The sequence below is a fragment of the Salvelinus namaycush genome, chromosome 7 (assembly GCF_016432855.1).
Source record: "Salvelinus namaycush isolate Seneca chromosome 7, SaNama_1.0, whole genome shotgun sequence".
NCBI lineage: Eukaryota > Metazoa > Chordata > Actinopteri > Salmoniformes > Salmonidae > Salvelinus > Salvelinus namaycush.
Genome location: NC_052313.1, coordinates 58,758,418 through 58,770,747, shown reverse-complemented (window position 1 = coordinate 58,770,747; position 12,330 = coordinate 58,758,418). Strand labels below are relative to the sequence as shown.

Genomic DNA, 12,330 nt, shown 5'->3' with positions numbered 1-12,330 from the left:
ACATGCGCCGAATACAACAGGTGTAGACCTTACAGTGAAATGCTTACTTACAAGCCCTTAACCAACAATGCAGTTTTAAGAAAAATACATAAAGAGATTTTAAAGAAATAAAGAGATAAGAATAACAAATATTTATAGAGCATAAGTAAATAACAATAGCGGGGTTATATACAGGGGGTACCGGTACAGAGTCAATGTGCGGGGGCACCGGTGTCGAGGTAATTGAGGTAATATGTACATGTAGGTAGAGTTATTAAAGTGACTATGCATAGATAACAGAGTAGCAGCAGCGTAGAAGGGGGGGGGTTTGACAATGTAAATAGTCTGGATAGCCATTTGATAAGCTGTTCAGGAGTCTTATGGCTTGGGGTAGAAGCTGTTTAGAAGCCTCTTGGACCTAGACTTGGCGCTCCGGTACCGCTTGCCATGCGGTAGCAGAGAGAACAGTCTATGACTAGGGTGGCTGGAGTCTTTGACGATTTTTAGGACCTTCCTCTGATACCAGCTGGTATAGAGGTCCTGGATGGCAGGAAGCTTGCCCCAGTGATGTACTGGGCCGTACACACTACCCTCTGTAGTGTCTTGCGTTCGGAGGCCGAGCAGTTGCCATACCAGACAGTGACGCAACCCGTCAGGATGATCTCGATGGTGCAGCTGTAAAATCTTTTGAGGATCTAAGGACCCATGCCAAATCTTTTCAGTTTCCTGAGGGGGAATAGGTTTTGTTGTGCCCTCTTCACGACTGTCTTGGGTCATGTTAGTTTGTTGGTGATGTGGATGCCAAGGAACTTGAAGCTCTCAACCTGCTCCACCACAGCCCCGTCGATGAGAATGGGGGCGTGCTCGGTCCTCCTTTTCCTGTCGTCCACAATCATCTCCTTTGTCTTGATCACATTGAGGGAGAGGTTGTTGTCCTTGCACAACACGGTCAGGTCTCTGACCTGCACCCTATAGGCTGTCTCATCGTTGTCGGTGATCAGGCCTACCACTGTTGTCATCAGCAAACTTAATGATGGTGTTGGAGTCATGCCTGGCCATGCAGTCATGAGTGAACAGGGAGTACAGGAGGGGACTGAGCACGCACCCCTGAGGGGCCCCCGTGTTGAGGATCAGCGTGGCGGATGTGTTGTTACCTGCCCTTACCACCTGCGGATGGCCCGTCAGGAAGTCCAGGATCCAGTTGCAGAGGGAGGTTTTTAGTCCCAGAGTCCTTAGCTTACTGATGAGCTTTGAGGGCACTATGGTGTTGAACGCTGAGCTGTAGTCAATGAATAGCATTCTCACATAGGTGTTCCTTTTGTCCAGGTATGAAAGGGCAGTGTGGAGTGTAATAGAGATTGCATCATCTGTGGATCTGTTGGTGCGGTATGCAAATTGGAGTGGGTCTAGGGGTTCTGGGATAATGGGATAATGGTGTTGATGTGAGCCATGACCAGCCTTTCAAAGCATTTCATGGCTACAGTCGTGAGTGCTACGGGTCGGTAGTCATTTAGGCAGGTTACCTGAGTGTTCTTGGGCAATGGGACTATGGTGGTCTGCTTGAAACATGTTGGTATTACAGACTCGGACAGGGAGAGGTTGAAAATGTCAGTGAAGACACCTGCCAGTTGGTCAGCACATGCTCGCAGTATACGTCCTGGTAGTCCGTCTGGGCCTGTGGCCTTGTGAATGTTGACCTGTTTAAAGGTCTTACTCACATCGGCTGCGGAGAGCGTGATCACACAGTCGTCCGGAACAGCTGATGCTCTCATGCATATTTCAGTGTTACTTGCCTCGAAGCGAGCATAGAAGTTATTTAGCTCGTCTGGTAGGCTTGTGTCACTGGGAAACTCTGTGCTTCCCTTTGTAGTCTGTAATAGTTTGCAAGCCCTGCCACATCTGACGAGCGTCGGAGCCGGTGTAGTATGATTCGATCTATGTCATGTATTGATGCTTTGCCTGTTTGATGGTTCGTCGGAGGGCATAGCGGGATTTCTTATAAGCTTCTGGGTTAGAGTCCCGCTCCTTGAAAGCGGCAGCTCTACCCTTTAGCCCAGTGCGAATGTTGCCTGTAATCCATGGCTTCTGGTTGGGCTATGTACGTACAGTCACTGTGGGGACAACGTCCTCGATGCACTTATTGATAAAGCCAGTGACTGATGTGGTGTACTCCTCAATGCCATTGGAAGAATCGCAGAACATATTTCAGTCTGTGCTAGCAAAACAGTCCTGTAGTTTAGCATCTGCTTCATCTGACCACTTTTTTTTATAGACCACTGGTGTCACTGGTGCTTTCTGCTTTAATTTTTTATTGTAAGCAGGAATCAGGAGGATAGAAATATGGTCAGATTTGCCAAATTGAGGTCAAGGGAGAGCTTTGTACGCATCTCTGTGTGTGGAGTAAAGGTGGTCTAGAATCTCTAGGTAGATAGTGTGGGCTACAGCTTATCATGAGATACCTCAGGTGAGCAAAACCTCGGGACTTCCTTAGATATTGTGCACCAGCTGTTGTTTGCAAATAAGCATAGGCCCCCGCCAAGTGTCTTACCAGAGGCTGCTGTTCTATCCTGCCGATAGTGTATAACCCGCCAGCTGTATGTTCTTAATGTCGTCGTTCAGCCATGACTCTGTGAAAGATAAGATATTACCGTTTTTAATGTCCCGTTGGTAGGATATACGTGCTTTCAGTTCGTCCCACTTATTTTCCAGCGATTGAACGTTAGGTAGCAGGACAGAAGGCAGATTAGCCACTCGTTGCCTGATCCTCACAAGACACCCTGATCCTTTTCCGCAAAATCTCAGTTTCCTTCTCCAGCCAATGACGGGGATCTGGGCATGTTCGTGTGTCTGTAGTATATCCCTCCCGTCCGACTCAAGAAAAACTCTTTGTTTAATCTGAGGTGAGTAATCGCAGTTCTGATGTCCAGAAGCTCTTTTAGGTCATAAGAGACGGTAGCAGCAACATTATGTACTAAACAAGTTACGAACAACGCGAAAAAACAAACAAAATCGCATGGTTGGTTGAGCCGATAAGACGGCAGCCATCCCCTCCGGCGCCATCCACATCTCATGGGTTGTCATATGTCTGTTGGTAAACATGCTGTGTGTGTGTGTTGCAGTTGGTCCGGCCCTCACTACTATCATCTCAGTATCCTGTGTGGCAGCCCTGCTCCTGTGCTGTCTGTGTGTGTGCCTCTGCAAGTGCTTCCTGTGCCGAGACGGTGAGTAGCCAATCAGCTTCTGATCCTCCTTGAGTTTATTTCCTGGTCGAAGAGGTGACACTCCATGGGCTTATTTAGTGGGGCGCAACATTCTCATGTAACCTGAACATATAGAGGGGACACGATTCTCTCATTCAGAATAGAGGACCCAGTCCATTCAATATACATTGTAATTATATCTGCAATGTTTCAAATGTTGTGTCCTACTCAATACACTCCCTAGGTGTTTTGTAAACAGTCACAAAAAGGACTTTACTGCTATTTTTGTGTAGTCTCCAACACCATGGATGTGTTGTTGCCATGGTGAGGCTAATGATAGCAGTGTCCTTCAGAATCCTGGGAACAAGCCTCTTCAGAGGCTGCTGACACAGCAGACACAGTGTGACCGGGTTATGTTTGCCAAGTTATGAGTGCTTCTCATAACCCTGGTCATCTGTCTCCTACTGTGGTTGTTTCATGTGTTCTTGATGAAGAGGAGACTTTTTGTTGGCATCGGAATGTGACGTCCCTGAGATCTACGATCTCTAAAAGCCAACTGTCAATCTCAGGGTGAAAAGTGAACATCTTGCTCTGTGAGTTTGCACGGTTGGACCATGTCATATAAACACAATGTAGAAGGCAGCTCAAATGTTTAATTGATTGCGACTCCATCTTGATTGCAACTTCCACTGGTTAGCATGGGAGGGGCGGTTTTGGGTCAATCACTTTAACTGTATGGGGAACAAACTGAACCTTAATTTAACAAATTTCCCCTCTGGGATGAATAAAGTATTTATAATATGGGGTCAAGGCCTCGTCATTATATCTCTGTGGACTCTCAGGATCTCCACTAGGGCTTAGTAGAGAGTAGTAATAACAGTTGATTTAAACTAATTGTTTTATCTCTTTGGTAATAAGTATCTCAAACTTCTACGACTATCAGTGTTGTTAAAGAACACTCAGTAACAGCTGGCACAAAGCTTGATACAAAAACACAACAGTATGACCTTCAAAATGTACACTGATGGAAAGTTACCATCCCCCTAAATCACAAAACCAACGTCACAAAGGTAAGGAAACATGACTCAAAAGGATAACTCTTTGAGAGTGATGACATCTTTTAACATGGAGGTGGGAGGTCCACAGGAAAGTGAAAGGGGATACGCCAGTCCTCTGTCATCTTCGCTCCCTTGACCCTTGACCTCTAACACCTTTTCCCATGACCTCTTCAGGGTGGGGTGAAATGGCAATAATAATAGGACTTCCCAGTTCCCAGGTAGATGCAGGAAACAGAACAGATCACTCTACCGACAACAGTTGCCGTCAAAGTTAGCTTTTTGGTCGGCCAAAGGAGAGAGATTTCAGGAAAGGTCAATTTTTTTGTTGTTCTATTTCCGACTGTGAAATCCTGTGGGGACAGTTTCTGGCAGCACTAGTTTCCATTGGTAGTTACCTGGCATTAAAAAGGAAATTGTATGAGTACTTTCAGGTAGTTCCTTCAAGGAATTCAACACAACAGTATTACTCAGTTTCCTACTGAGAAATCCTCCTGCCGTTTCAACATGTTTACGTCTCAACATGTTGAAACTGAAGAGGCTCATTACGCTCACTAATGATAAGATTTAGCCAATGAGAGGGAAGTGGTTCTGGGGTTACTGTGGTCTATGATAAGCAGTGGTTCTGGGGTTACTGTGGTCTATGATAAGCAGTGGTTCTGGGGTTACTGTGGTCTATGATAAGCAGTGGTGGGAGGGGTGAGTGGTATGTTCTGAAAGAGGTGTAGTCTGCAAAACACTGCTGCTAAATCTGGCACTGAGGTGTCAAGATAAGCCAGGTAGGGTTGTGGAGGAATTATAATGACTGTCCATGAGTGTTGGCTCTGTTGGCTCATGGCTATATCTTAGAAGTGGTCTAGCATTTAGCAATAGGGACAATTTGATTTCTCAATTCTTACAGATAGGCCAAGACATTTTAGAAGTTGATCGGATTCGTGGGATCTCTTTTGCACTCTTATAAAGTTTAAGGGACATTGAACGAACCGTCCATGGTTTGCGTACTGTGTAGGTTTAGTAATTATTTTAGTTTCCATAGCCGATGAAAGTGTCCGACTTGACTCATAAGTTCTGACCCACTGGTCGGTCAGAGCTCTCATCACGATGTTGCTCTTCCTCATTGCTGTGTTCTTATGTGTTAAGAAAGGCTGGAACTGATGAGGAAGACCTCTGCCATGTGGGTAGATGTGTTGAGGAGACAGATTCGCTGGTACTCATCTACTCCAAACTACTCAACACTCTTTCCTGTTGAGTTACTTTTCTCAGACTGCTCCAGACTGCCAGCAAAGGCTCCAAAATCAACATCCTGGAGGGCAGACATAGACATGTCCTTGTTGGTTCACCCCCTGAATCATGATGTGGATTCAAGACCACAGATGCGTCCCAAATGGCACCCTATTCCCTATGGGTCCTGTTCTAAAGTAGTGCCCTATGGGTCCTGGTCTAAAGTAGTGCCCTATGGGTCCTGGTCTAAAGTAGTGCCCTATGGGTCCTGTTCTAAAGTAGTGCCCTATGGGTCCTGGTCTAAAGTAGTACCCTATGGGTCCTGTTCTAAAGTAGTGCCCTATGGGTCCTGTTCTAAAGTAGTGCCCTATGGGTCCTGGTCTAAAGTAGTGCCCTATGGGTCCTGGTCTAAAGTAGTGCCCTATGGGTCCTGGTCTAAAGTAGTGCCCTATGGGTCCTGGTCTAAAGTAGTGCCCTATGTCCTATGCGTCCTGGTCTAACGTAGTGCCCTATGTCCTATGCGTCCTGGTCTAAAGTAGTGCCCTATGCATCCTGGTCTAAAGTAGTGCCCTATGGGTCCTGGTCTAAAGTAGTGCACTATGGGTCCTGGTCTAAAGTAGTGCCCTATGCATCCTGGTCTAAAGTAGTGCCCTATGCATCCTGGTCTAAAGTAGTGCCCTATGCGTCCTGGTCTAAAGTAGTGCCCTATGGGTCCTGGTCTAAAGTAGTGCCCTATGTCCTATGGGTCCTGGTCTAAAGTAGTACCCTATGCGTCCTGGTCTAAAGTAGTGCCCTATGGGCCCTGGTCTATAGTAGTGCACTATGCCCTATGGGTCCTGGTCTAAAGTAGTGCACTACCTGCAATTACCTGTGGAGGTAATAATTTACTTTGCATAGCTGTTTCTCATAAAGTCATTATGAGAAATATTCCGATTGGTAAATAGAATATGTGTGAGTAAATGTAACTTGCTATGATTTAATGTGTGTACAGAACTTAGAGGTGACACACTGTCACCCCTGCCAAAAAACACCACAGAGGTAATTTATTTTTACTAATTTAGTTTGTTTTAAGTGTTGTCTATGGTTCGTGCTCCTCTCCTCTCCCCACAGAACAACAAGTGATTGTGCTGGCTGTCCAGTGCTAGTTTCTCAGTAGAAAGGACTTTCTCTAATCCGCTACTTGGAGCCAGATTCACACAAGGGGCCAGGAGGAGGGAAGAGGGGGCAGAAAGAACCCAAAATCTGACAAACTGCCCAGTGGATAACAACGCCTCTCTTTTTGTCAGACTGTTCCTGCCGCATGCTAGCCCGGCCCTCACTCATGGCTGTGCCCTCAATGACATTGTGCAGAGTGCCGTGATTAATCACCTGATGGGGTCAGAAGACGGTTCTGATTATGACGTTGCTGTGAGGTGGTTGTATCAGGAGAGGCACCTGCATCTCTGATTTCAGATGTATCTCCCACTGTGTTGTATTATAGGTCAAACAACTGTATGTCAGCGGCTGAAATTACACCAACACTTGCGATGGAATGAGAGATGGCTTCTCTAATTGATCTAATATAATCTCATAATTGACAATTACCTTTGTCCATTTTGAAAATAGGATATTTGTGTGTCTAACTTTCTCACTCATCATTATTCCCGATTCGTTCAGGATTATCTTTAATCATGGTAGCATCCACATGAATGTAGAAGTGTTAAGAAACATTCTATTCTTATTTACAATAAAAGTGACTCAATCCATTATTTACCATTCATTTCTATTGGGCACAAAATCATCTGAAACAACCAAAACAAACAGCAAGTGCATCCACACAAGTTTGTAGAGTCACAGAGTTTGATGTCATCATTGTGTGCTGGGAATATGGGACCAAATACTCAACTTTTGACTACTTTAATACACATACAAGTGAATTTGTCCCAATACTTTTGGTCCCCTAAAATGGGTGGACTATGTACAAAAAGTGCTGTAATTTCTAAAGGGTTCAAAAGAAATAGATTAAAAAATACCCTCGAATGAAAGCGGACAGTCTGCACTTTAACCTCATAGTCATTGTATCATTTCAAATCCCAAACAACAAAACATTTGTCACTGTCCCAATACTTTTGGAGCTCAGAGATGTGGCTAGTCTGGATGGTGGAGCAGATTATTGACATGTGTGGGGAGAGACTGGGAGCAGCATGGAACCACAAGTGGGTTTCTGTGGTTCTACTATGGTTCTACTAAATCAATGGGCCAAAGTGGTGTCTGTCTGCTTCAATTACAGCTGGGAAATAGAACCCAACCCAGAACTGAAGGTATTTCAGTCAAATTCTCCAGTTCTATTTATGTCTACACAGAGTTAGCGTTTGTATGAAAACATAGTCGTGGCACGCAGGAGACCCGGTCGTCAGACATACTGTTAAAAAGCTTCATGTGTATCTTGTGGGATATGAGCCTCAGCCAGTCATGCAGAAAGTAAAGTCCAGATAAGAACTTCCGTTATTTGATGAAAGGAGAGGTTGCATGGGGCACTTTTAATCTGCAACACAGGAGGAAGTGCGGGGAGTAACCATATCCTGTCCGGCACACAAACATGCTCAACCGACCTTACCTCGCCATGAGTGCAGCACTGTCGGCAAAACTCTGATTGGTTGTGGGGAAGTAGGGAAGACCGTTTCAGAAACAGTCTAAGAGAAGAAGGGAAATAACATTATCACCTTCACGTTATCTTGACCGTTAAGCATGGTCATATATCTCCAATCTGGCAACCTGGTTAGAGATCCTCTGATTGGATGGTTAGGAGACACCTGCTGGTGGTTGCCTGTACATGTTCATTTACCTTTCAAGGCAAAGAAAGTTTAAAAAAAGTTGATGCCTATTTTACTGATAAACCACCACTGACTATCACACACTCACAAACGTACACTACTGTGGAATTTCAGCCATGCTTTACTTCTTTTTATTTATTTATTATTTCACCTTTATTTAACCAGGTAGGCTAGTCGAGAACAAGTTCTCATTTACAACTGCGACCTGGCCAAGATAAAGCAAAGCAGATCGACACATACAACAACACACAGTTACACATGGAATAAACAAACATACAATCAATAATAACAGTAGAAAAATCGAAATACCGCATGTGCAAATGAGGTAGGTTAAGAGAGGTAATGCAATAAATAGGCCGTAGTGGCGAAGTAATTACAATATAGCAATTAAACACTGGAATGGTAGAATGTGCAGAAGATGAATGTGCAAGTAGAGGGGTGCAAAGGAGCAAAATAAATCAAATAAATAACAGTATGGGGGATGAGGTAGTTGGATGGGCTATTTACAGATGGGCTATGTACAGGTGCAGTGATCTGTGAGCTACTCTGACAGCTGGTGCTTAAAGTTAGTGAGGGAGATATGAGTCTCCAGTTTCAGTGATTTTTGCAGTTCGTTCCTGTCATTGGCAGCAGAGAACTAGAAGGAGAGGCGACCGAAGGAAGAATTGGCTTTGGGGGTGACCAGTGAGATATACCTGCTGGAGCGTGTGCTACGGGTAGGTGCTGCTATGGTGACCAGTGAGCTGAGATAAGGCGGGGCTTTACCTAGTAGAGACTTGTAGATGACCTGGAGCCAGTGGGTTTGGCGACGAGTATGAAGCGAGGGCCAGCCAACGAGAGCATACAGGTCGCAGTGTTGGGTAGTATATGGGGCTTTGGTGACAAAACGGATGGCACTGTGGTAGACTGCATCCAATTTGTTGAGTAGAGTGTTGGAGGCTATTTTGTAAATGACATCGCCGAAGTCGAGGATCGGTAGGATAGTCAGTTTTACGAGGGTATGTTTGGCAGCATGAGTGAAGGATGCTTTGTTGCGGAATAAGAAGCCGATTCTAGATTGAATTTTGGATTGGAGATGTTTAATGTGAGTCTGGAAGGAGAGTTTGCAGTCTAACCAGACACCTAGGTATTTGTAGTTGTCCACATATTCTAAGTCAGAACCGTCCAGAGTAGTGATGCTGGATGGGCGGGCAGGTGCGGGCAACAATCGGTTGAAGAGCATGCATTTAGTTTTACTTGCATTTAAGAGTAGTTGGAGGCCACGGAAGGAGAGTTGTATGGCGTTGAAGCTCGTTTGGAGGTTAGTTAACACAGTGTCCAAAGAAGGGCCAGAGGTATACAGAATGGTGTCGTCTGTGTAGAGGTGGATCAAAGAATTACCAGCAGCAAGAGCGACATCATTGATGTATACAGAGAAAAGAGTCGGCCCGAGAATTGAACCCTGTGGCACCCCCATAGAGACTGCCAGAGGTCCGGACAACAGGCCCTCCGATTTGACACACTGAACTCTATCAGAGAAGTAGTTGGTGAGTTCTAAGTGTGCATGTGGTCTTTCAGGGCTGGTTGTGTGTTTGGGGGTTTCCTCTGTTCCTGGAAACGGGTGGAATGCGTGTACTGTAGACACCCTCTATAACACAGGAAGTTGGTAGCACCTTAAATGGGGAGGACGGGCTCGGGGTAATGACTGGAGCGAAATGAGTGTAATGGTATCAAATACATCAAACACGTGGTTGCCAGATGTTTGATGCCATTCCAGCCTCCACTGCTCTATAATGTGTCTGGACGAGTGTCACGCTTGGCCAGGATGTTATGATGTTTTTGGCAGGGAACATTTAAACATTTAATCACTTTCAGGAAGAATAATAAGACAAGTTTTGGTCCTGCTCCTTAAGCAAACCAGCGGAAGTCTCTACTCCGATGTAGGCCTTTATTCTTTCAAAGACAAAGGTGTTGATATCTCGCCCTGCGGCAGACTTCTCGCCCTACGGCAGACTGTGATCTGTCTCCACATGATGCTGCCTGCCTGTTTCTGTGAGGAGGACATTAGAGGGTCAGGAAGAGGGAGTGACTGACGGGACTGTTTTTTGGAGTTGAAACTGTGGAGTAGATGATGGTAGAACTAGCACAATAACACCTCGTTTTTGGATATGATGATGAATTAAATATCTCTCTCTCTACCCCCCCTCTTACACACTCTCTCTCTCTCTCTCTCTCTCTCTCTCTCTATCTCTCTCCATGTCTCTCTGTGCCTCTCTTTGCCTCTCTGTGTCTCTCTGTGTCTCTCTGTGTGTGTGTCTTTCCCGCCTCTCTCTGCCCACCCTCTCTCTCTCAATTCAATTCAAGGGGCTTTATTGGCATGGGAAACATATGTTAACATTGCCAATGCAAGTGAGGTAGATAATATACAAAAGTGAAATAAACAATAAAAATGAACAGAAAGAAGTTCCAAAAGAATAAAGACATTACAAATGTCATATTATGTCTATATACAGTGTTGTAACGATGTGCAAATGGTTAGTACAAAAGGGAAGTGCAAAAGGGAAAATAAATAAACATAAATATGGGTTGTATTTACAATGGTGTTTGTTCTTCACTGGTTGACCTTTTCTTGTGGCAACATGTTACAAATCTTGCTGCTGTGATGGCACACTGTGGTATTTCACCCAGTAGATATGGGAGTTTATCAAAATTGGGTTTGTTTTTTAATTCTTTGTGGATCTGTGTAATCTGAGGGAAATATGTGTCTCTAATATAGTCATACATTGGGCAGGAGGTTAGGAAGTGCAGCTCAGTTTCCACCTCATTTTGTGGACAGTGTGCACATAGCCTGTCTTCTCTTAAGAGCCAGGTCTGCCTACGGCGGCCTTTCTCAATAGCAAGGCTATGCTCACTGAGTCTGTACATAGTCAAAGCTTTCCTTAAGTTTGGGTCAGTCACAGTGGTCAGGTATTCTGCCACTGTGTACTCTTTGTTTAGGGCCAAATAGCATTCTAGTTTGCTCTGTTTTTTTGTTAATTCTTTCCAATGTGTCAAGTAATTATCTTTTTGTTTTCTCATGATTTGGTTTGGTCTAATTGTCTCTCTCTCTCTCTCGCTGTGTCTCTCCCCCCTCTCTCTGGCCCCCTTTCCTCCCACTCTCTCTCTCTCCCACCGTCCAGATTGAGATTTGACCTGGAATGGTGGAAGAAGGACTGTTTTGATGAGAAGCCAGAGTTCTGGTCATCCAGCTAGACCTATCAGCTCCTCAGCACCATATGCTCCATGTCTGTTAGAAGGAACAGCTCACTACAGTGCTACACATCACCAACAGCTGTTTCTCCAGGCCCCACTGGGTGAACTGGACATAAACCTTCATCCCACCAGTGACAACAACATCAACAACACTAAAGCCATGTTTCTATTAACAGTAGATATAAAGACACTTATCAAAATGTGACTTTGATGTTTAGTCTGTCGAGAATGGTCCCAGATCAGTTTGTAATGACTTGCCAACTCCTATAGTCATTGTTACGCCAATGGCTCAACAGATCTGGGATCAGGCTATAATCGGTCCACTCGATGAAGAAAAAAAAGTCTAGGACAAAGGCCGTTATTACAAAGTGCTTTAAAAGTAGGAGGTTTTTAAATGATACGTTCGCTAAAACGTTCTAATTACACACTGTAATGTATTTTAACAGTTACAGTGTGTTTAAGGACCAGGCTGCTTTTTTGTGTAGGAGTTCTCCTGTTATTTGTTTGTGTGATTTTGCTGCTGTATTGGGGGGGGGGGGTTGTTGTATGTGTATGTGTGTGTGACATATATCTTTATTTTATGACTCAAAAACACACAAGTTGACTTCATGGGAGTTCCAGTATTAAAATACAATTGCAATTTGCCATGTATATTACAGTTAGCTATATGACATCATTTAGAATATAAATAATATATATATTTCTCATGCTCAATATTTAACTTACATATTTACAACAGGGTATGACCACATGTCTGTGTGCCTTTCCTATTGCAGCATATTCCTACCATCTGCCCATTTGAATTGAAGGTGTAATTATAGCAGGAAAATG

General features: G+C 44.4%; 1 protein-coding gene across 2 annotated transcripts in view; it reads left to right on the top strand.

Annotated features, from left to right (window-relative positions):
• LOC120051529 (OX-2 membrane glycoprotein-like) overlaps positions 1 to 12,039 on the top strand; it is a 28,343-nt gene extending 16,304 nt beyond the window's left edge. For both annotated transcript variants that reach the window (XM_038998454.1, XM_038998455.1), the window contains 2 exons: positions 3,099 to 3,200; positions 11,427 to 12,039. In XM_038998454.1, coding sequence (XP_038854382.1) covers positions 3,099 to 3,200; positions 11,427 to 11,431 — 107 coding nt within the window. In that variant the 3' untranslated portion in view covers positions 11,432 to 12,039. The remainder of the gene's footprint in view (positions 1 to 3,098; positions 3,201 to 11,426) is intronic.
• Positions 12,040 to 12,330: the final 291 nt, after the last annotated feature.